The 24,795-nt window shown below is 44.3% G+C and overlaps 1 protein-coding gene, 2 long non-coding RNA genes and 1 other non-coding gene across 20 annotated transcripts in view; 3 read left to right on the forward strand and 1 right to left on the reverse strand.

Moving 5' to 3' along the window:
• The window catches only part of Dclk1 (doublecortin-like kinase 1), a 296,766-nt gene extending 284,879 nt beyond the window's left edge, over window positions 1-11,887 (forward strand). For 10 of the 17 annotated variants that reach the window (NM_001357469.1, NM_019978.4, NM_001357466.1 and 7 more), the window contains one exon: window positions 6,389-11,887. In NM_001357469.1, coding sequence (NP_001344398.1) covers window positions 6,389-6,446 — 58 coding nt within the window. In that variant the 3' untranslated portion in view covers window positions 6,447-11,887. Of the gene's footprint in view, window positions 1-6,377 lie in introns of all 17 variants that reach the window. The other 7 variants (XR_003954278.1, XR_003954279.1, XM_011240007.2 and 4 more) reach the window with 2 other exon arrangements.
• A 1,381-nt stretch (window positions 11,888-13,268) lies between these two features.
• Gm31796 lies at window positions 13,269-16,164 on the reverse strand. Its single transcript, XR_375678.4, has 2 exons — window positions 15,721-16,164; window positions 13,269-14,594 (listed from the first exon to the last, which is right to left on the reverse strand). It is a non-coding gene; the product is annotated as a predicted gene, 31796 (long non-coding RNA).
• A 94-nt stretch (window positions 16,165-16,258) lies between these two features.
• Window positions 16,259-21,913, forward strand: Gm25404. The gene is made up of 3 exons (XR_375679.4): window positions 16,259-17,338; window positions 19,816-19,900; window positions 21,116-21,913. It is a non-coding gene; the product is annotated as a predicted gene, 25404 (long non-coding RNA).
• LOC115489760 lies at window positions 21,265-21,371 on the forward strand. Its single transcript, XR_003954715.1, has one exon. It is a non-coding gene; the product is annotated as a U6 spliceosomal RNA (small nuclear RNA).
• Window positions 21,914-24,795: the final 2,882 nt, after the last annotated feature.

Here is a 24,795-nt window from a genome sequence, read left to right on the forward strand (position 1 = left end):
GTCCCTACAGAGTGAGGGTTAGCAAGGAGCGGGTTCCTGAGATTAATGCCCCAGCCTCCTAGGTAGCATGAATAATGGATGGACTAAAAGGCAAAACGCACAATAATGTTCTTTTATTAATGAAATGAAGACTCGTTGTGATGGCTGGCAATAAATTAGGAAAAGCCAAAGAGGGAAAGTCATCAACACTTGCGCCTTTGAAAAATGTAGTTTCTTAAATCCAATAATTACTGCCATGACAGAAAACATCGCTGCACAACAGAAATGAAGTACATCCCTTGCGAATCCTGCCTGTATTGCAGAGAAATATTTTTGATCCATAGACTGTAAGGTCTATTATTTGCTAAGAGAAAACACAGTCCATTACGGTGGATTGATGGCGATGTTAAGCATTCTGGTGGCATTCCATAGGTGAACACAATTTTTACTGGGGCTCAGGCATTGGAAGACCTTCTTTAGTGCATGCTCATGGAATCTAGAAGACTGTGGGGTAGACAGCACGACCAAGGTCACATTATTAGCTGGGCTAGGACAAAAGCTAATTCTCCCAACTTCTACCCACTGCTGCTTCCAAGAGGATTAAGCTAAAGCTGTCAGACAAGACAGGCTTTACAGAGCTATGTGGTGCCTACAAATAGCAAAGACAAAGCTGATTCTATAATCCATACTCCTGGATCTTGCCAGGGCTTCCCCTGGTAGTGTGGCATTTCCCTGTTTAACCCTGCACAGGGACCAGATGCAGTTCAAGTTCATTTGTACACCCTTCAAATTTAGATCCTTGTCAGAAACAAGGATTTAAAACATCTGAGTAGAAGGTAGAATGTAGACGTACTTCATCAATAGAAGAGGTCATTGACCAGGTAATTCTTCGGGTTAGGATTTCCTTACGTGTCAGTGTGCCTGGTACTGTGGTAGGCTCAGAGACAGGATAGATGTTAATTCCTTTATATTCCCAGCTATATATGCTGTGTGCAGGGCCCTGAGTTGCTGGGCTAACTGACATATTACAACCATCTGTCACCTGCTACAGTAGCAGCTAGAGGCTTTGTCAGAGTCAAAAAGCTAACAGTTGGTGGTGGGTATTTGTGGTGATTCTTTTATAGAGGGCGGACGGGCTTACATTAGTCTGTTTCTCTACATCATTTCATTTTCCAATGATAATGGTTTTTTTCAACCAAGCACCCCGTACAGAGAGTGGGGACAGAGACATACATACAGGCATCTGAAGTAAGTCATACTTGGTTACCACTGGTCTGCCTTGGAATCCTAAGGGCTCCTAGCTCACCTCTAACCTGTGGTAATTAACATCAAAATGTGATACTACAGCCTTGAGATTCTCTTAGGGGCTCTTAATGGGGTGGAGACTCTCTGAGGAGACATTTGGGATTTCAATAGCAGCAATACATGCTGGATCCAACAAAACCACAAACACTGAGCAGAATAAATTACAAAATAAATCTGTCAGGAAGTCTTATGTGTTCATGGGACATTCAGCCCACACCTTAAGACACATCCACTTTGCAAAGGTAGGCAGTGAGGAGGAGACACTGAGAATATCTATGATATCTGATATCTGAATCTTGTATGGGTGATAAAAAATAAATGAATAAGTAAAGCCACCTCCCAGCCATTCAGAAATGGCCTGGAGTTCAGACACAGCATTTCAGAGCACAAATCACGCTTCAAATGCTTTTTTTTGGGGGGGGTGTTCTAGTTTGTTCACATTTGCATGACAATCTGCTACGAATACATCACTAGGAGTAGTTCTGTTTTCTTGCTGAATCCATAAGTTCTGGAATGCACAAGGGGGCTACAGAATCAGGTTGTAAAAAGTAAACGGTACATGTCTGAGAGGTGTGCCAATTGTGATAACCTTAATTAAAATTCTAAAGAAATCACAAAAGGCAGTACTAACTGTGATCAGACACTGCAATGGGCAAATGTATGAATAACTGAGAAATAATTGTATAAGATACAGGGATAATTTTGCTCATATTTGAAATGTATTAGATTCTGAAGTAGTATCTCTATTCATTCCTTGCTATTTTATATTATTAGAAAGTAAATAATCACCTAAAATAATTTTAGATTAGATGAGAAGTATGTGATACATGCACAGTCGATATGCCACAGTCAGATAAATATTCTGAAGCTTCTGATTGTAGCATGGAGAAATTGATATTTACATTAACTTTGAGAAATCTGCCCATGAAAGGTGGTAGGAGTACAGTGTGCAATTAATAACAAAAGCTTTGGTCAGAAGGTTCTTGCCAGAGTGAGTTTAGTGGGTGATGTGTTACAGTAGGTTAATTGTGATTTGGTCTTGGCTAGATACATTGGGCTGGGCAGAGAAGAGGTCATGTCAGGTGGTGAGCAACTTGAGCCAGGATGCAGATCTGAGGACAACCAAGAGAAGTCCAAGACGTGGCAGTGACTGCTTTGGTATTTTGGGAAGAAAGCCCAGACTAGATTGGTTTAACCACAAACACTTATTATCGTCCATAACCAGCCATGGCTGTGGGTGAGTTCTAGTTTTGGTATTAGGTAGACTGAGCACTTACTCAAAGCCCACTTTCCTTCTGGTCCCCACACTTGCCTCACTGAGCTATCTCTGACTTCAAAATCATGTGGTATATAAGATTAGAGAAGCCATCATCTGGAAAACTGGAATTCATTGTGAAGATAAATTTCCAGAGAGAGAGTGTCAGGGTGTCCTGTTGACAGGGTAGGTGTCTATCCTAAACCTGTCAGCTTAGGCTTGCTTCTCATAGATACTCTCTCAAGCCTACTGCTTCACCTCTCATAGATAGTGTAGGACCCCCTCCCCTGGAGTCAGTGTGGGGATGGAAAGGCTTCCAAAAGGAAACAAATGCAGAATTGACTAAGGTAAGCAGGACAAAGGGGTGTTATTCTAGAAGAGCCACTGTCTGATAGAGATTCACAGTGGATCTACTGATGTTACCAATCAGTTTTGAGTAATAACAGGAACTAGACACTGGAAAATTTTTACTGTCAGTCCTTTGCCAAGACTGGGACAAGGATTGAGACTTTATGAGGAATTGTAAATAAGCTGGACTTTGTGGAAATTGACCTGTCAGCTGCTTGCAGGATGTACTAGAGACTGGGTACCCCAGAGGGAAGTAGGTGACCTCAGTTAGAACTCTTCATATTTCGGTAGCCACAGAGTTCATAACGTATCTATTGCGTGCTGTGAACTGTGGAGAATTCAGAGGAGGACTAAGACTTGACCGTGGCCCTTCACAGACTCTATCAGATGCAGAGGAGAACAGTCACGATTTATGTTAGACACACAGTGAACATACTACATACCACACTGGAAATGGGTATGGACGAGCATCTAAAAATGAACCACAGTTCACAGAGCTCGAAATAGAATGTGCAAGGGCTCAGGGAGCAGAGGTTTATGGAAACAGATACCTTCTAGGTAGTCTTTGGTTACAGTTGCTGATAACTACTGCAGTGACTCAGATGGGCAGAAAACCCTTCTTTCTGTGGTGAGCCCTACACCTAGAAGGTCCCCAGGTTTACAGTGGGTTGAACTCACTGGATCATGATTTACTGTTCCCCATGATTTTCTCCGACGGGCAGCATACAGTCTTGCAAACTGTCTGTGGCCCGGGGTCTTCTCCCGGCTACTGGGGATGAGAAGAGGGTTGAAGTGAACTGTGCAAGTGTGGGGACTCTGCTTTATCCTGTTACAATAGATTACAGAGTAAATGCTTTGCTTGGGCCTTGTGTAAGACAGGCATCCTATTCTTAGTGTAGTTTATGGGCAAAGCCCTCTACTTACTGAGCCTCAATATCAGTCCTATAAAGACAGAGCACTGGTCAGAGATGCCCTAGACAGCCTTTTTTCATTCTTAAGCATCTATAAATCCAATTGCCATGTGACCCTTAGTCCAGCATATGTGATCATAACACACCTTTCTAAGAAGTGCTGTGAAATTAAGGAGCATATAAGCACACAAAGGCTCATCTAGGAAGGTGAACATTTAGAAAACTACTAATTAGGGAGATTGGCAAGTGGACCTGAACACTTGACGGCAGAGCAGGGCTTCTCTAGGCAGAGGGGCAAGGAAGGAAGATAGTGAGGAAAGGAAGTTGAAAGTGAGGGACCAACGGTGGTGCACAGCTGTGCTCAACCTGAATGCCGCCGGCCTCTGAGTGAACTGCATTCTGTGTTTGTGGAGAGGCAGCTCACTTCAGTGGCACGTGACTTAGAGCAGCCGAACAGACAGGTAATCATAGACATCTAAGGGAGACCAAGGGCTGACTATTTGAAGGTCCTTGAGAATTCAACAAGGAGAATCACAGAGTCTATTTCAACAAGTCTGCTGCTGAATTGTTGCCTGGGGAGATGCAAGAGTGCAGAGGAAGGGAGGGGGAGTTGGCTTGTTGCAGGAGCCTTCTGCTGCCGCTGCTTAATTTTAGAACACTATCTTGCATCAAGTTACAAAAGAGAAAAGGAAGAGTGCCCCAGACCTCTGTAAGCCTTGGCTTTTAAAATTTTTCAGAATATCCATTTTTATCTACAGCAATTCTGTAAGTGTGAAAAGAGGCCACGCCTGCTCCTTGAGTTTAACACTGAGGGAGCTGAATAAATGGCCAAGTCAGCCACAGACAGAGCGGCGCACACTCCCCATGCATCCTTCCATGTCTGGCCGCCTGTGTTCCTCCATCAGCATATTCTATCCAAAGCCAGGGCGTTTTCCAGCCCCAGAAAGGTAGAAATACAACTGTATTTTTTTTATGACCGGGAGACGAGTTTATATTACCCTTGGATTAACTACAGAATACTTTTTATGTTAGACAGACTAAATAGACATCTGTTTTCTACAAACATCCAACTCCACACAAACAGAACGTTCTCAGTTTGCTTTGAAAAGCAAAATACCATGTGTTGTGACTTTACAACGTTTTAAATAAAGTTAGGAATTTAGGTTTGTGAGGCTGAGTCTTTCATGAAATCGGTGGGTTGAAGACCAAAACCTACACATAGAAGGGCCTTTAAAATTCAATGAGGGGCAGAATCAGAGCAGACATTTCAACAGAGCAGCCATTGGATGGTTGTTTTAGCCGTTCTGTGAAGCGAGAAGTGAATTATTAAAGTTTATCGCCCTCATTGGCTTCTAACACTGTTACTCAGCGCGTGCATCGTTTTTGAAGTGGGAACGGCTCGGCCTAAGTAAGCCATTTACTGCCCAGTTCTACACGCTGTCGCTATCTCGCTCTTTATTACTTCATTTTGGAACTTTGATTGCTTTCTTTTAGATCTAAGACGGTTCTAACGCTATTCTGCAAGCACACGAGCAGCTTAGTTTTCACTTTGTTCTCAGAACCAAGCTGGCTATAAATTTATCTCAGTTCTTTGAAGAAGCCAACAGTAAAATTTCAAGAGGAGAAAATGGTGGCAAATATCCTCAAAGAGGGAAAATAATCCCCTAAAAGCAGCCTAGCCTCCGGGCTATGTCCCTTTAAACAGGGGCTTGCAGGCAAGGAGACTTTGCCCTTCCACTGTAACCGATGTTCAGTACTTTTTTTTCCCTCTTTGAGCTTTGAACCTGCTTTTCTGCTTTCTGTCAAAGTTTTTCTATAATAGACCAGCCCCTCCCCTCCCCCATTAAATCTGAAATGAAGTCACGCTGTCCCTATACTACTGATGTTGTAATAACTGCTGGGGCTGAAGCCAGGTAGCACATCTCAGAGATAATCTGATATTTCCTTGGGAAAATTAGGCATAGAGACAAGAAGTTGGAATTCTCAGAGAAGAAGAAGATTAAAAACCAACAAAACAAAAGAACCAACAAAACAAAAGACAACTCACTTTTATGAAAATTGACTTTGTAAAGCGAAACCCATAAAATGTGGTCCCTGGGCTTAGTTTTATTCCAAGCCAGGTTCCCTTGCAGGCTTTGGCTTCGTTAAAATTCATCCAACCCCTCCGAAGGTTCTGCCTTGTCCCCTATCAGCAGACAATAAGAGTGAAAATCGCTAACGCAGGCAGAGCTTGTGACTCTGTTTCCAACTCTGACAACTTTATCACCCTTTGGCTCTATTATCCCTGTGCCCTAAGCTGCTTGTTGGCCAACATGACCCAAGGAGCTTTCTTACCTGTCACACACAAAAGACTGAAGCTCCGTTTAATGTGGGGTGAGAGATAACTGGTGGCACTGGGTAGGTTGCTGCCTGCGACATTGCCTGCACCTGTTGGCTTCATGGGCAAGGATGATGACTGTTGACATAAGCAAGTCATGAGGGGCAGGTTAACCTGGCCAGCCGGCATAGTTTCCAACTGCAAACTGTCTAGAGTCTCTCTGCCATGTCCCTTGGCCTAATTGTCCTCTTTCTCATTTTATGCCCCTGCTAGACCACCGCTCTTGATAAGGAGAGGCAGGTTTTCCGACGAAGACGCAACCAGGATGTGAGGAGCCGGTACAAGGCGCAGCCAGCTCCACCGGAATTGAACTCGGAATCGGAGGACTACTCCCCCAGCTCCTCTGAGACTGTTCGCTCCCCCAATTCGCCCTTTTAATAAGACCCTTTTACTCGAAGTCCTAGCTTAACCCTTTAAGACTCTGAGATTTCCCCCTCCCTCCCCAAACTTCTGTAAAACAGGTTCATCTGATCTATCTAGCACTCAGTGCTGACCGGCAGAACAGAAAGTGTGTTTTGGGTACCTTTGTAGCAAGTTCCCTTTACTGAATGAGAAGGCATGTGGTGTTTGTGACAATGGTAATTTGCTGCTAATTGGGGTCCTTAAAGGGTTAAGGCTAATTTGCGATTTTTTTTTTAACATAGAAGTAATGAATGTTTTCATCAGTCAAACTAGGATCTGCAGTATGTAACATAGCACATGTTAGCCCTCTGAGTGCATAGAATTTTCTTGAGAATCCTTGCTGGGGAATTTTTCAGGCCTTGAATATCTTCACACATATTTCTTGATTTTACTGCAGACCAAGGGGCGTCATAAGACCCAAAAAATGTCCACACAAGAAGAGTATAGAGGATGACACACTGCCAATCCTTCTCTGTGGGTTTAGAAAATGACAGATTTTATAGCATCAGCAGATGCACCCATCTTTTCTTAAGCATCTTAGGAAGAAGGGAAGTCCCTGTCCCTACGTAGTAAGCTGGTTAGCTGCAGAGACTTCTCTGCTTTGATTGGAGAGAACTGGGTCTGTGGCAGCCTAACCCTAGAGATTGACAGTGTCTCTCCCTGTCTCCATACAAAGATGTGCTGAAGACGCCCCTGCCACGCTGCTTGCCCATTACCTGCTGCTAGTGCCAGGCAGACCCTCGGGGAACCACCTAGCCTTGGCTTGTGCTTGGTGAGTTGGGATCTGTCTGCTCAGGATCAGAAGAGCTCAAGAAACCACTGGTAAAAAGAGCAATAAATTACCAGGTGCTCTACAGGGCTGGGAATCCAACCAGCAAGGGAAAGCAAGGCTCTGTGTTGTTTTTGTTTTGTTTTGTTTTTCTCAGCTGCTTTTACACAGGACCGTAGCCACCAGTGTGAAACCAACACAGAATGGAAAAGATCTGGGGCAAGAGGCTAGTGCTTTGCAAAGAGGCAGAAGGGAAAGTTCAGAGGAAACACAATCCAAAAGGTTCTAAAACGGGATTCATAGAAACAAACCGATTCCATGGTAACTCTAGGTACCAGGAAGTCAGTACCAGCAAGTCTCCCAGAAGATACCTTGGCGGCTGAAGCCGCCACTCCCGTTCATGATTTTCTTTACTTTAGTGTGGTCTCCAGTCCTCCAGGGGGGATGTGTTGCTTTTCTGGTCTGGGGCCAAAGCCTGCCTGGGGTTGGTTTTTCACTCCTGTTACACAGTCCGTCTCCCAGGCCTGAGTTTCTTAGGGAGCCGATTGTGTTTCAGAAGGTGGGCTTGTGCTTCTCCGCTACATCCGTGCTCCAGAGGATTGCAGGAGGCAAGACCCAACTCAAACATTGCCCTAATGTTTTCTCAGCTTTGACTCAGGAGAGAACAATTTTACACTCCAGGACGGCAACAGGCCCCTTACTTGCTCATTCTTGCTTTGAATGTATTTTAATGTCTTGAAAGTTATGAACAATCTTCCCAGAGTCAGGTCTTTATTTTCGAACTCTACACTGATCTGCAGCTGCTGTGTTTATACATAGTCATAGGTTCTGCACATTCATAGATTTTTAAATGACAGAATCCCACATTTCCTGCTCTTCCACATTTAAATATAACATTTATTTAGTTTTTCTTTTCCTTTTTGGGAGTCCAGAAATGATACACATAAAATCACAAAATGGTATAAATCTGTACATTATTTGAATTGGGTGTTGGGACTAAGGACAGGGCACAGACCACCAGAAACGGTGTCAGAGTTCATATCGGTAAAAGACTAGAACTGGTCCGAAATCACTACTTTCTGTGGAACAGAAAAGCAAAGCGCTATTCTAATCAGCAAGTGATGGCATCACTGAGCTTCAACTCCACGTGTGTGACTATAAAACACCCTGTGGCCAAGAGCAGATTGCCACTTCCCTTTCTCTGAATTACTGCTTTCCCCGGTCATTAACGTATGGCCACAGCATCCTGGGGTACAGGCCCACAGTGCAAGGCTCTGGAACATTTCCATCAACATTATCTCATCAGGTTGCAGAAGAGCAGCTCAGAATTCAGAGCCCAGGCAGAAGGGTGATCACAGCACATCCCTATAGAATTTCAGTGATCTACGCTGAATAAATAGTGGAATGTAACCTGTCAAGTAGAAATATTGAGCAATCAGATGGAATGCAGTAATTCAGTAATCTTGCCAGCGTCAAGCTACCAAGATCTTAGATGTCAGAGTTGTAACTCAGAGGGTGAACAGACAAGCACAGGCTGCTGACTTGGTGCATCCAGACCGCTTTGCTTCTACCCAGTACAAATATCCTCCCTTCAACATTCTCAGAATAGCTCCAGTTTGAAATAATTAAGTGGTGGTGTTCTTTGAATTTCTATAACCAAATCGATCTTATTTTTTGTTTGGTGTATCATAGAACAACTATGTGCCATCATGGCTGTGTATCGCTGTAATTATCCACTGAACCATCATGACTGTTTCCATATTTTTGCATATTGAATATAACTCTTATGGTGGTAGTCTGGTGATGGGAACTGCCCTTCCTTTACTAGCAAGACCAGTCTTATGGTATTGAAAGGATTCTTTCAGTCTGAGAGTAGAGTAGTTGAACACTCCTTCATTACTTGCTTCCTGTAAATCAATTCTGTAGATGAGACCCATTTAATGAATACATTTTCCCCCCCTCCACATTGTAGAAGGAACCACTTTATTTGTCATGATCAATAAATGTGTGAATTGTTCCAAACCATTAGAAGGAAAAGGTACGGTCTTCAGTCCCTGGAAATGTTCTGGCTGTCGTCTTCACCTGACTCACACGTGGTGTGTATTAACTTAAGTCGAGGGGAAATAAGAATAAACAGCGGAAAACACTTGATGCTTTGCGTTCGCCGAGACTTCCCTGCATGCAGTCTGCTGGGCCCCCTTATGAGTGGTGGTTAACAGACCTGTCACATAGCGTTGAGAGAGAACAGTATATCTGTGAATGAAGGCTAAAATTGCAATCCTTTACCCTTTGAGGCATATTTCAGTTGAAAAAAACAACAGGAAAGAAAAATTGTCTCAGAGGGCCACCGAGCTACCGAATCACCAGGACTCAAGCCCGTTAAATCATGGTTGTTTGCTGGCCAAAGGCATGGGCTAGACAACTCTATCCCCCGTGCTGAAGTGCAGTTGTGCTGAGAGGGAATCGTCTCCACATTACTGCACTGCCTCTAGTCCTTCTCTGGGTAAAGCCCTGTCAGTGTTTCCATGATAAACTTCTATTCTGGAAGGTTTTTAATTTGACCATAAAAATGTGCCTCAGGCTGAAGTTTGCTAGTCAGGGCCTGTGCTGAAGAGTGAGGGGGGCACATCTCACCCTTCTCCACTCCCGAGGAAAAGTCAACACAGAGACGTCTGGTACGTTGCCTTCATTGTGATCCCAGAGTCTTGGAATGCACCAAGATCCAAGATGGTAATTTTAACATAATTATTCAATTATTCATTTGGATATGTTCTTTTCAAATTGGCTCACCTAACACATATCATAAAATAATTTTTATTATTTTAACTTGTTAATTACTATATGATTGTCTCTCTGTGTCTGTCTGTCTGTCTCTCTCTCTCTCTTTCTCTGCCCCCCCCCCCCACACACACACACACTTCTCCCTCTGTCCAAAGATTTTAAGAACTTGAACTTGATCAGCTCAAAGGTCCACTTTTCCCATGAGCTACCTGCTACTTCCATTGGAAATTCGCACAAAGAACTCTCTGACCCAGGGGAGCACGGGGTTGTACGCTGTGTGGAGGGTCAGATACATGCTTCTTTTGGATATCTGGGTTTCCGGGGTTTTAATCATCAGATTTCATGAAGCCACTCTAGTCTGTTGGGAGAATAGCGGTCCAAAGAGCCCCCACAATTAACACTTTTGTCAACTCAGATTCGAAGCCAGCGTAAAATAATACACTTCCTACTCTCCTGTTTAAAGGCAAATAAATCAGAGAAACTTGAGGACATATGAAACATTGGATGACTACAAACGTGCTTTACACTTGGGCTCTGCGGTGCTTACACATGGAGCAACTAAGAACTGGAACCCTGGGACGTCAGATGGAATCTTTAGTTTGTATGTAATTACATACAGATGGGGGAGGTGCTTTAAGTGGCTCTTTTGTTTTTTAATCATCTCAAATATGCAGCCAGCCAGCCAGCCAGTAGCACTAAGGGTCATAACCTGATGGGAAACAGGAAATCTAAGGTAGAGGTTTTTGAGTGCCTGGGCTCAGGCATTTTTGTTTGTTTGTTTCTGTTGCTGGCTCTAACATGGGGGCCTCTGTGGTCAGTTTTCCGGTAAGTGAGCATCTAACTGGCAGGTGTTGTGATCATGCAGTTTGCCCAAAGAGACAAGGGGTGTGGATTTATTGCTTTCTGTCAAGAAAAGGCAATCTCATACCTGTAAATTTCCTCAACATTTTTTTTTTTGGTCAATTAAACTGAGACCCTTAATGTTACTTTAATGTAAAATTGTATAGTTTTGACTGTGACATACTTTATTAATTTTAAGTAATTAGTGCTTAAGCCTTCAGAACTGTTGGTATCAAGAGTAGGACTTTAAAGTGGTGTTAACTTAACAATGCTCATTCATTCCAACTCACTCAGCTGTAGTCAGGGACAGAGCAGAATAGCTCTCTTACATGCCCCTGACATTAAATCCTTGGTGTGTTCAAAGAATAAATAAAGAGAAATTGAAGCTGGTTCAAGGTTAGAGTCATATCCTTGACAACTTTTTAAAAATTTTTTTATTAGGAAATTAATATTAGCCTTTTTCATTCTGGCTGAAAGAAAATTATTAGAGGATTACTTGAGTGTGAAATTGAATAGTACTTTGCCCCTGCATACTAAAGAGGTGGGCTGGGGACTTGACACATTTAACAAGTTTCCCTCAAGGTTTCGATTTGGAGAAAACAAATTCAACATTTCCTTTGGAGAGTCTGCCCTTGTCACTTGCTGCATGGATCGGATGACGTAGGTTAGTGTCTGATTTTGGAATCCCAATGAAATAACTTTCAAACAATTTGTCCCCATGATTAAAGGTGGAATGGTATCCAATTTCCCCCCTAATCCTTCAGTTTAAGCTCATAAATTGTAGGTGAATGTGGAATGAAATCATCTGTGATATATTATGTTCATTTACCAAACGAGCTCTTTTGATGTTGCCTGTTTTTATGTAAAACATGTTCTTAAACTAATAAAGTCATATCTCTTGGTGTACAAATTATTCACAATGCCCTTCGTTGCTGGGCCAGCTCCTTGGTTTACATTGCCATGATGGTAAAAATCTCATATCGGTTCACTTGGAATTGCCACATTCAGTCCAGAGAGGAATAACCCAGCTGTGTTCCAGGTTGGGGGTGGGGTACTCTGTATACGAGGCTTTAAAAATTAGTCATGCGGTCAAAATGTAGCTTTCCCACATGTCCTCCACAGCACAGTATATATTTCATGAACATAATTCAAAATCAACTATTCCAAAAATGTCCCTTTTCATATATTACCTCCCTGGCCTGGCCAGTGACTTGGACAAACACAGAGAAATCCAATGCTGTTCAGCCTTATTTTATCCATCCACCTACACGCACAAGCTCTCCAGAGGAGACTGCTATTTTAGATGCTAACCTGTAATTAGCTGCCATTTTGTTGACCTTCCCCATTAGGCATTCCAAGCTCAGTTTTGACCTTAGAGAAAATTGCAGCACCGTATGATGGAAGAAAGTTCTTTCCTGTTGGGGTTTCAGTGCCAGGAGATTGAAAAGTCAGCCAGCAAGAGTGATCATAGGCTCCCTGGTGTCACCTTTATGAAGGTGCCAGAATATCTCCCAAGCTCGTGTAAAATTAACTGTCACCTTCCCAGCCACCCATGGGCTGTTGAAGCCCCTGTTTCCCCCTTTGCTCTCCATAGAGAAGAATCTTCTAGATTCTTCTGGCAATTTCCTTGATACAATGGTCACGGCAATTGCTGCCTAAGGACCGTTATCTTGTTTTATGAAACTGATGGGCTTGCCAAAAATCTGCCATTCAAAACTTCCGGTGGGGGGAGTCTCGGTTACAACTCTGGTGCTGGAGATGATAGAGCTGCCACACATGGGGGCTGGGAAGGAGCAGCCTTCCCTGACCCGACCGCAGGCCACTTAGGCTAGGGAGCTGGATAGGTGCTGTGTGATGTACACAAAGCGAGCAGTTAGGAAGGCAGAGGTCAATGGGCTGTGAGAAACAGGTACAGAAGCATCGTGGGGATTTTTCAGAACACATCTCCTGAACCAACTAAGAAAGCCTTTCCTCGTAAGTCTTAAGTGGTAGCCAGGTCCGGTCTCCCCAAAGACGGGCACTAAGACAAGACACACCCAGCCAGCTGGAACAGCCAGATCCACGCTGGCCATCAGCACTGCGACAGATGTCCAAGCCAGCTTGCCTGCACTTCAGATCATTCATTCAAGTGTTTTTTGAGTGAGAGCCAGAAGCATGGATGGCACTTCATTTGGGCTTAGGAAAAATATTGCCTATTTTATTTTATTTTATTTTATTTTATTTTATTTATTTTATTTTATTTTATTTTATTTTTATTTTTATTGCTCTGGTCCAAAAGACTCACAAAACAAGAAACTATACTTGAGCTGACAAAGATGCCATTTATTGGGATTCTTGGTTCGACATTCAGGTGACTCGTGTCTACACCTAGCCTAGCCTCATATGTTCATAGCAACTTTGATTCTTGAAAAGGTGTGTCTGCCATCTGCTCTTATGATGGCACACATACCCCATGGTGATTTTGGCTTAGCTCCTGGGCTCTGAGGTAGAAGGCATCCCAGAGTTCTCTCTGCCATCTGGAATTAGCATAATGTTTTAAACTTTTTATCCTACATTAATACTGGGATATGTCCATCCGTTCAACAAGCTTAACCAAGACCCACTATGAGCAAGAGATGCATAGTTTAGGCTAAAGGAAACCATATTATTTCTGTACAAAAGACCCTCATTCTAGCAAGAAATAATCTTCTACTCTTTGGTCATTGTATGGAGCTACTGATTTATCGTTCACAGATGGCCAAACACCAGTCTGTCAGGGGCACATCCTTACCAGCTTGTGACTAGCTCCCAGCATGTGTAGACAGCGTTGGCTGCCTGCAGTCTAGACATCAGTCACTTGTAACTAGACCTGTGGTCCACCCACTCCATTAGAAAGAAGAAAAGAAAGGGAGATGGTGAGGGAAGAGAGAGCTGGTGAAACTAAAGGCAGAGGAGACACAGCCTTATCTTCTGTGAGGTGTCTTATGGATCGTTGAAAAGGAAAGGAAGTATTGATCGATTGTTGCACTCTTTAAAAGCAATTCCAAAGGGATGCTCTGGGTGAGTGTGTGGACTTAGCAAAGTTCTTAGCCCCATACACATTCTTCACTCAAGACTACTGTGCCCTTCTGACAGAGTGAACACAAGTAAGACACCATAAATAGCTCTATCAGCACACCCCCTCTCAAGCTACACGTCTTTGTCCGTTCTTCTTGGACTTTCCAGATCCCCTTGAAGGACTTTTTATCAAACACCCACAGCAGAAGTTCAGCCTGGGACCCCACATTCACACCCAGTGTGAGTTATATATTTTTACCTTTTCTCTGTCTTGTGTGTATGTTGGGGGGTGTGTGGAGAAGTTAATATTAGTATTTGATATGGGAATAAAAGAACCCATATTTTCCTTGGCTAGGCTGCCTAGTCAGATGGGTTTTATGACAGACTGCTGTCATTAAACATATTAAACCTCATGAATTTATTGTTATGCAATCAGTTCTGACATTGTAGGATGACACCACATCTTTGTCAATGTTTCTGGCATAGCATCTTCAGGACTCCTGGGCTGGCTTCCTTAAGAGGCATCTTGCTCCACTTCCTCCTGGGCCAGGCCTGAGATGGGAGTTGTCTTGTTTCCATTCAGACATGTAACTGTGAGAGAGAAAAAGAGGGGAGGATAGGTGGATGGATGGATGGATGGATGGATGGATGGATGGATGGATATGGATACAGGTTAAAGCAGCTGCAACTGGGTTTGAGAAGCATCAGAAGTTCCGGAAAAGTCTGTATAGATAAGCTAATGAAGTAGACCAAGAAAGGCTGCCTGGGTCTGGAGCAGGAACTAGGTCAGGTCTAGGTACAAACAGATGGGTTGGCAGGCACAGTAGGCTGCTCTAACCTGCAAGGGGATGGCCTGGGGGAGGGAGGCTAATTAATCCAAGTAGGTGAGTCTGTGGTACTTGAGGCATGCAGATATTAGATGGTAGGTTGGTATGCAGTCAGGGCATTGCAGTGTTTGGTGTTCATCTCTTTATAGAGTCCAGGTGGGAGAGGTACACTCTTTCTTCAGTCTGGCATGTCCACTCAGGGGCTGCTTTCCATCTATAACCTTAATGCACCAGTGTGCCTCTATAATCTCAATTCACTGCCAATAAATGTACAAGGCGGCTCCCTTTCTATTCCCGTGAATAAGCCACTTATCCATGTATGCTGGATGGGTGGTGCCTGGCAGAAGGTGCAGTTTCTGGGTCCACCCAGAGGCTGCAGTCTTCCTCTGCCTTCAAAAACGGAGTAAAAAACTGCTTGTAAAATGCAGTTTCCCAAGGCAAAGCACAGCCTGAAAAAACAAGGCTTAATACAACACAGAGTAACGGAGAGTAGTGCGCACAGCCTGATCTCAATGCAAACTGCTTTCTCAGCGTCAGCAGAGGGCGGCCTCCCCGGCAAACAAAAGACTCGGCCACATGCAGTTCCTTCTCAAGAAGATGTCCTTCTTGCAAAGCTCCTGGCTCTCTTCCCAGGGGGAAAACGTTCTTCTCTCCTGGGTTATTTCTCTTTGCTTTGGGGAGAAATAAAAAAAAAAAAAAAGGAGCAAAGAGGGAGAGGAGGAGAAAGAGGGTGGGAAGAAGGAGGGAGGGAGAAGGGGAGACCCACTGACCCTGAAAATCGCTCTCTCCTACCTTCTTCCTAGACAAATCCACATTGTCACCTTTCCTTGAGAACAGGGTGATAATTAATGTTCTCCCCGAGAGAGGTTTCATTTTTCCATCAGACTCACCTATTAATTTGCTGAGTTCTTCTGATTAAGCGGCGAGCCTGTCGGGCGGCGTGGGCGGCGAGCCTGTCGCTCGGTCGGCGTGGGCTCATCACTCTTCACATCCTTTCATTTTCAACAACTAACTCGAGGCCCCAACCAACCCAGACATTTTCAATTTCCTCCCTCACCATGTGGATGTTCCCACGTCTTTTAATAATATTCTGAAGTCAGCTCCTGTCTCCCGAGCAAGCTGATTTTGCTTCCTCCTACTTACTCTTTAGAGGAAAGTAAGGGTTTGCATTGGTCCCTGGAAATGGAACCCGAAGATTCCCTGCATGAGAGGGCGGCCCCACACTGCCATGGGTACCTACCCACTGATTCAAAGTCTCTCTGTTTCCAGGTGTTTTTTGTGGGTTCTCCTAGAATGCCCACACGTTGGCACGCTTTTCCCCACTAACGCTGCTGACAGATAGGTGTGGCTTCACCACACTGCCACACAGAGCCATCTGACAATAGAACCTTCCCTTCTCAGTATATTTGCACAGAAAACATCAGCTGAAAACCCAAGGAAAGGGAAGCAACTATCACCTGTATTCCTGATTCCTGAATGCCCAGAAATACATTCAGGAGAGCTGGGAAGAACTGAGCAAGCCTCCAGACCTCAGCAAGTGCCAGTACTGTATCTGTCTACAGACAGGTTTTAGGTAGGCTCGGTGTCAGTTGCCTATAGCTTTTGTGACCATTCCACCCCACTCTTGCCCCATACCCTGAACTAAAGTCCAACAGGCAATGGGTGCCCTTGGGCTCAAGAAATGAGTCCCGGCTTTGTCCTCAATTGGTCAGCAGGACTTTCTGGACAAGATGGAACTTTCCAGGTGAGACAGGGTCCAGATTATCATGGAATCAAGTCAAGAATTCTGTCAGTCTGTATCCCCTCTCTGGGCCTACTTCCTCTCATCTGGGTTCCCTCTGCACTCTCCCCAAATTTTTACTGCCTAAAAATTACTTGGTTTATAAATATTTGTGTAGATGGGTAGAGTTGTGTAGGCGTATAAGTCCGCATATATGCACATGTGTGTTATGTGCTGTGATGAGCAACTGCATGGACCAGCATCCCACAGTGTTGCCGGTCTGCTGCTGTCAGTCAGCATCACCCTGGACGTTACTACTATATCCTGCGGTGCCTCTTAACAGACTGTGGGAACTAGGGATGGAGCTGCTGGATGGAGCTGGCCCCTAGTGTTCTGTTTACCCGATGCCTCATCATTCACACCAGCACACAGGCAGCTGCAGTAACTTCAGATCTGAGCACCCAGCCTGCTGTAAATCAGGAGGGTAGAGTCTGTGGCTGGAAAGGAAAACTCGGCTCCTTTCTTCTTGTTTCTTCCAATCAAGCTGTGGGGTTTTCTGAGTGGGGGGAGGTCTGTGTCTCCAGCCTTCTTCCACACAGTCATGCTTTTCACAGCTATCTGATGTGAATGGCTGCCTGCTGGCTATTGGCATCTTAAAAATGTTTATATGTGCAATCCCCAGACCGTTATCTCCCTTCCACATGGGGCCCACTTGAGCAGTCAGCCAGTTACCCTCGTATTGACTTTCTTTCTTCCTGTTGATATGACTGACAGGAGAGTCTCTGCTGGTAAGTGCATTCCCCCACCTCTATCTCTGGAGAGCAGAGGGGTCTGGCCATGTCCTGCATCTGTGAGGCAGCGAACATCAGTGGGGCCCAGGCGGGAAAAGACGACACGTGGAAGTGTAAGCAAGGACTTTTGTGCAACAGATGCAGACCCAAGGCAAGCTTTGGAAATTCCATGGGCAGACGTGGCTTTCCAGGGTGTTTTTTTTTTTTCCAAGCCACAAATAAAAGAATGGCTTTAAATATACTTCTTGGGTTCATAAATCGCAATAAATTTGGTCCCACATGGTCATCCTGCTGGCTAGACACCTGAGCAGAGATCTCACTTGGCCATCAGACAAGTAGAAAACCAGGTAGAGACCACGTGATACTCCAGAGACAGTGAGGTTGGGGGCTTTAGTGCTGTGGTGGTTGGAAGGAAATGTCTCCGACAGAATTGAGGATTTGTACACTTGGTCCCTGGTTGGTGTCCCTGTTTGGGGAGGTTAGGAGGGACAGCCTTGCTCGAGGAAGTCCATCACTGGGGGGCAGGCTTTGAGGGCTTATAGCCTCACTCCACCTCCAAGAATCCTGCTCTGATCACTTGCTGCCCTGCCACAGGCCATTATGGATTCTCACCCAGAAGTAAACTCTTGCCTCCCTGGATTGCTTTTGGTCATGGTGTTTTCTCAGAGCAACAAAAAAATAACTCTCAAAACTATCTGACAGAAACAAACAAACAAACAAACAAACAAAGCAACTCAGGGGAGGCAAGGGTTATTTGGGATCATGGTTCCTTTTGCTGAGGAAGGCATAGCAAAGTCCATGACAACAAAAGCTTATGGTGGTGGTGCCTCTCATGACAGAGGACCAGAAAGCAGGGAGATGCTAAAACCAGGGCAGGCTTATCTTCAAAGGCCCAGTCCTAAAGGCCTACTTCCAGCAGCTAGACCCCAACTCCTACAGGTTCCCACAGGCTCCCAAACAATGCCACCAGATGGGGACCATATGTTCAAAATATGAGTTTATGGGGTACGAGTCAGACCAATCAGACCAAACAGAGGTCGTCAAAGAGGCAGCAGCGATAAGGCAGAGAGAAGTGAATGCCCTCAGGAACTACAAAGAAGGCAAAAGTGATCACCAGCAGTTAGCAATATTACCTGGGGAGTTGGGCAATTGTGCTATGATTAAAAGGGTTTGTGTGTGTGTGTGTGTGTGTGTGTGTGTGTGTGTGTGTGTGTGTGTGCATCTCTGCACACGAATGGGATTCAAGCCTAAAGCAAGTTGAGAGAAGAAAGAGTTTATTTGGAATATGGTTAATATGGTATCAAGGGAAGCTGAGGCAGGAACTGAAGCCAGGACCATGGAAGAATGCTACTTACTGGCTTGCTCGCAGGCTCACATTCAGCTCCCTTTTCAGCCCAGACTCATCTGCCTGAGAAGGATGCTGCCCTCAATAAGTCTGAACGCTCCTACGTCAGTTAGTCAAGGAAATGCCCACTGACCAATTTGATGGAGACAAATCTTTCAGGTTCCCTCTTTCCAACGAGTTGGCAGCTGAAGCTAGCTCTAACTGGGGTGTGGCTTTTGAACACATTGATCTAGGTGCTTTTGGAGCGCCTGCGAGGAGAAAGTACCAACAAGTTAGGCTGGATGTGGTGATTTAGGAACGGAACCCAGCAGTGGTCGTGGAAACCTTGAAGACTTGGGACCATCCCCATTTGGAGATGCACATATATGGTAGAGAAGAGATTCAACCCCTCTGGTGTTCCCTAGCAGGAGGAGACCCCGAAGACAGAAAAGATATCACGTATATCCAAAACCATAAATCCAAACAAAACATGGGGCTCATCAGAGGGCATTTCACAGGATCTGATTGTTAGTGCGAGTCAGCTGAGTTATTTTGGAAGGTAGAAAATGAGGTCGCAGAAATAAATACCACTCAAGAGGGAAATGTCAAAGCTATTTACTGAGCTCGCCATGTGAGGGAATGAGCCACCAGCACTGTATTGGAACAGAGATTCAAATGCGGGCAGGAGCGGGGAGCTTTGCAGTGCTGTTTTAGTCCACTGTAAAGGGGTATTCCCATGCAGGCTGCCTACAGTGTGGGAGACATAGGGGGCTCAGGGGGGGACTGGAGATGGGCTAGCTGGAAGTGGGTCATCCCTTGGGACTCATTAAGGGACACAGTTGGCTTTTCTCTGGTGGTTCCCAAGTTAGAGATAGGGATGAAAATTAAAGAAGCTTCCAGTATTACTCAAATTAGCTGCCAAGGCATGGACATTTAGTTGACTGTTCTAGAAATTACTCTTACGCTTCCAGGATTGTGACCAAAGAAAGCAACCTGGCTTCCTATAGATCTGGCTTTATAGCAAGCTGGCTTCCTGGGCAATTTATTATAGTTACGTATTAATGTAGTTTCCTTGACATGAAACTATGGGTCATGTGTCAGAGTCTTGTTTTTCTAATACGTCCTAGCCATTATCCATTTAATCTTTCAGGATATACTCGATTAGTCTCCTGGGAACTTGGTAAAAGTTGCAGGCATGCTGTCGGGGCGAGAGGGAGACAATCCTGCAGCAGAAGGTAGGTTAGTAGGAGAGAGAGTAACAATCACAAGATCTCTTCGGCACTAAGCTCTGGGGAGTTTGGAGAGGGAATGGGCAGATGAGTGGGTTTGGTGAGCTGAGAAGTTATTTATCTTTATCCCTGGGGAGAGGGAAGCCACTGATAGGCTTTAAGCAGGAGGTAGGGCTGATGAGGCAACATCCCCTTCTCAAAGAACACTCTGGCTGCATTCTAGGAAGGTCAGGAGCAGATGCTGGGAAAGAAGGATGAACTGTGATGCCAACAAAAAAGCGTCACCAGTGGGTGAAGGCTGGGGAAGTCAGACAGACAGACAGACAGACAGACAGACAGACAGACAGACACACAGAGAAAGATACAGATAGAGTCAGAGAGACAGAGGGAAGACAGAAAGACAGACACAGAGAGACAAACAGAGAGAGAAAGACAGAGAAACAGAGAGTCAGAAGCAGAGGGACAGAGAGAAAGACAGACATAGAGAGGCAGAGAGACATAAACACAAAGACACAGAGAGTAAGACAGAGAGACAGAGACAGAGAAACATAGAGAGAGACATAAACAGAGAGACAGAGACAGAGAGTCAGAGACAGAGAAAGACAGAGACAGAGAGACAGAGAAAGACAGAGACAGAGAAACTGAGACCCAGAGAGATAGAGAGACAGATAGAGATACAGAGAGACAGAGACAGAGAGAGACATAGAGAGACAGAGAAAGACAGAGACTGAGACTCAGAGAGATAGAGAAACAGAGAGCAGACTGAGACCTCTGCTCAGAGTTTCCATGTTCTTATCTTCATCAAAGCAAGCGTTCAGAAGTGAGATCAGGAGGAATGGAGGAAGTTCACAGCACAGCACACTAGAGGAGTGAAGGGGAGGAGGGGTCTCCAGGAGTTGAACCTGTCTGAACAATAGCTACTGTGACATTTCAAGTCAAGTTCTTCAAAGGAATTTAAAAGATTAAGTTTGGGTATGCTTATTTTTATCTAAAAAAGTTTCTTTAATAGGTGGGATTATAGGTGGCTTATGGAATGAACTATACAGGTTTACAGGCTGATAAGATTTTAAAAAGACTTGTCAAAAAAGTATTCTTATTACACTAGGTCACATGGAGTGTGTTTTTATTGTAAATGTGATTTGTAATCCTATTTGTGCTTTTTTTTTTTTTCAAAAAGAAATTATATAGTCTTTTGCAGGCAGCTTTTCTTTTCTTTTGCAGTTTATGAGATGAGAGTTTCTCTTCTGATGTCCCCTTAATTTCCAGTTTTCCCATTCTGTCTCAAGAGGAAAGGCACTACTCCTAGTTAGTGCCAGTGGAAGATGAGGAAAATGGAGGTTTAGAAGCTATTGTTTAAAATGACTTGAACAGTGCTCGCTTCGGCAGCACATATACTAAAATTGGAAAGATACAGAGAAGATTAACATGGCCCCTGTGCAAGGATGACATGCAAGTTCGTGAAGCATTCCATATTTTTACAAAGTTTGGAGCTGAGATGAAAGGATGAGCCATACAGAGACTGCTGCACCCGGGAATCCATCCCATAATCAGCCACCAAACCCAGACACTATTGCTTACACCAGCAAGATTTTGCTGAAAGGACCCTGATATAGCTGTCTCTTGGGAGGCTATGCCAGTGCCTGGCAAACACAGAAGTGGATGCTCACAGTCAGCTATTGGATGGAACACAGGGCCCCCAATGGAGGAGCTAGAGAAAGTACCCAAGGAGCTAAAGGGATCTGCAATCCTATAGGTGGAACAACAATATGAACACTAATAGAGCTCGTGTCTCTAGCTGCATATGTAACAGAAGATGGCCTAGGCGGCCATCATTGGGAAGAGAGGCCCCTTGGTCTTACAAACTTTATATGCCCCAGTACAGGGGAACACCAGGGCCAAGAAGTGAGAGTGGGTGGGTAGGGGAACAGGGGGCAAGGAGGGTATAGGGGACTTTTGGGATAGCATTTGAAATGTAAATGAAGAAAATACCTAATAAAAATTGGAAAAAAATGACTTGAACAAGCTGAGCATGGTGGTACACAACTTTAATACTAGAGTCAGGAGGCAGAGGCAGGGAACCCTCTGAATCTCTGAGTCTAGTCTACAAAGCAAGGGTCAGGATGGCCCGAGCTACACAGAGAAACCCTATGTGGAAAAATAAAAACAAAAACAAAACGAAGACTTGAACATGAGGGTTTTGGGTTTTGTTCGTTTGTTTTTTAAGACAGGGTTTCTCTGTGTAGCCTTGGCTGTCCTGAACTCAATCTGTAGACTAGGCTGGCCTTGAACTCAGTATTCCACCTCCCTCTGCCTCTGCAATGCTGGGATTTAAGCCTGAGCCACCACCACACCCTGCAGATATAAAGGGTTTTGATCAACAGTGAGTAGAGTTTCTCCTACCTACAGAAGTGGGTGTGCCCCATCGCCAAGACTGGGTGGTTGGGGCATGGAAGTACATGCTGACCTTAACTTCAATTACGTAATTCATTTATGTGGTGTTGAAATACCCAAGAGACTCAAATATGCAGTAGGAAATGGGCAGGCCAGAAGAGCTTCAAATGTAGAAGTGGTGGTATTAATCATCTTGTTGTTGTGCGAAATATGTGAAAAGGTAACTTAAGGAGGAAAGGGTTTATTTTACGTTAGCTCAGAGCTCAAAAGCATGCTCGTCATGGGGGAGGGATCACAACCGCACTCGTGTGAGCCAGTTGGTTACACAAGAAAAAACAAGCAGAGATTTAGTAATGTATGTGCCTCGTGTACACATAGGTACTGTCCAAAGGAAAATGGGTGAGTTTCAAAGTGGCTTGGAGTTCCGGTTCAAATCCCATTTCCTCCCATGATGAAGGAAGGGGTTGGTAAAGAAGGGGCAGTACCGGCAGCAGCTGTCCAACGGTACACAAGCGTGCATGGTGTTGCGTGCTTCTTTGTGGATGAAGTGGATGAGACCTGGGCTCAGTCTTCACAGAGATAAGCAGATGCATGCTTTCTTCCCATCTAGCATAGTGCTAGGCTTACAAATGGCTTTCTGGGTTTGTTTGTTTTTAGGGGAACATTTTTGTTTGTTTTATCCTGCTTATGGGTTTTTTGTTTTTTGTTTTTTGTTTTGTTTTGTTTGGTTTGGTTTTTTTTTTTTTGTTTGTTTTTTTGTTTTGTTTTTAGTGAAGGGTAATAATGCTAGGAAAAGGATATTGTGGAAAATTGGTCCCTTGTGACACACAAAAGGAAGGCACAAGTCAGCTATACTTTTCTTAATAGGAGTACAAAGTTACCCACAAAATACAAACCATACTAAAAATGACATAAAGGGCAAAAATCCTGTCGTCCCTCCTAAGGTTTATAAGTTAGGACTCAAGACACAATATCCCCAAATACAGAAGCTTGACATACTGAATATTTTAAGCTTAAGGAAATGGAGAAAGTCAGAGGAGCAGAAAGTTCACTCTCTGATCTGCCTTTCTCCCCTGAAGCAGTTCATAAAATAGGTCATAAGATCACAGAGAGGGTGCCTCCTTCTGCTTCGAAGTCAGTGAGAGTGGAAACCAACTCGCTTTAGTCAGCACCGTTATATCAAACCCTCTCGCCTGCCAGTCACACCCCTGCACAGTGCCCCATGAAAGTCACTCTCCCTGAATCTTTGGGTCTTAGTTTCTGAAGTCTTCTATGTGGCATAAATGTTTTTATTCAATACACATTTATGCTTTTCTTTAGTTAATCTGACTTTTGTTATCCACCATAAATGGGTGGAGAGAGCATGCTTTTATCCCTTATATCTGTTTTAAAGTAAATATACTATAAACACGACAAGTATCCGTTGTTCTCATTGTGTTTTGGATACCATCAATAGTTGTTATTTCTTATACTTTGATAGACCACCTCAAAATAATAATTGTTATTTAGGTCACTCTGCTGTGGGCCCACCATTTTCTAGGGTTCATCTGAGAGGTGCACGTGGTCATTGGCCTGTCAGTGAGGCAGCTGCACCTCTTACAATGGAGCTAGCAGGGCTGACTGTCCCTCCTCATTTACCAGGCTACCTCCCATGGCAGATTTCCAAGGCGGAGAGAGGAAGTGCACCAGTCTCTGGAGGTCCAGGCTCAGAACCTGATCGTCATTCCTGCCATCATAGTTGATCAAAGCAAGCTGTGATGCCAGGCAAGATTTAAGGGGTAGGGAAAGAGAAGACCTACAGAACTACATTGGAAACAGATGTGACTACAAGGAAGAGAATAATTGCAAACAATCTACCACGTCATCAGTTTCAAGACATACCATTGTTAGATGATCTGTAACTCTAAGGTGACTGTATGTGGGGGAAAAGCTGTTCGAGGACAAGAGACACCAGTGATTGTCAGATACATTTCAATACTAGAGATATTCAAGTGCAGAAAATATATACATCATAAATCAGTGAAACACACCAGTTAGAAAGTCATAACTTCTGGAAGAAAAGATATATAACTGGGCGAGGTGGTCAGATGTGCTGGGAACAGGAGAGCTGAGAGCAGTGAGGTACCCAGGGCAGACTTCACTGACAAAAGCAGAGCCAAGGCTTCCAACACCTGATGGGGGATTGCAGAGGGCTTGGAACACCCAATAGGAAAATCCAGAAAGAGTCTACCTGTCTGTTCACAAAATGGAAACTGTACTGAGGGAAGAGGGAGAAGAAAGAGATGATACCCCTGATAAAACCCAGAACCATATGGCAAAAGCTCTTCAGTTGAGATCTCAGAAATTGTAGTCTTAGAGACTTGGATTCAAACAGCTCTGGTTCAGTGCCCCCAAAGCTGCAGAGAAAGTGGGGCCTTAGGGAGAAACCAAAAAGAAGGTTGCTAATGAAGAAGGGCAGGTGTGATCAGGACCCCGTGATCAAGACAAAACAAAAGAAAAAAATACCTAGA

This window comes from Mus musculus, chromosome 3, assembly GCF_000001635.26.
Source record: "Mus musculus strain C57BL/6J chromosome 3, GRCm38.p6 C57BL/6J".
In the NCBI taxonomy this organism is placed as follows: Eukaryota; Metazoa; Chordata; class Mammalia; order Rodentia; family Muridae; genus Mus; species Mus musculus.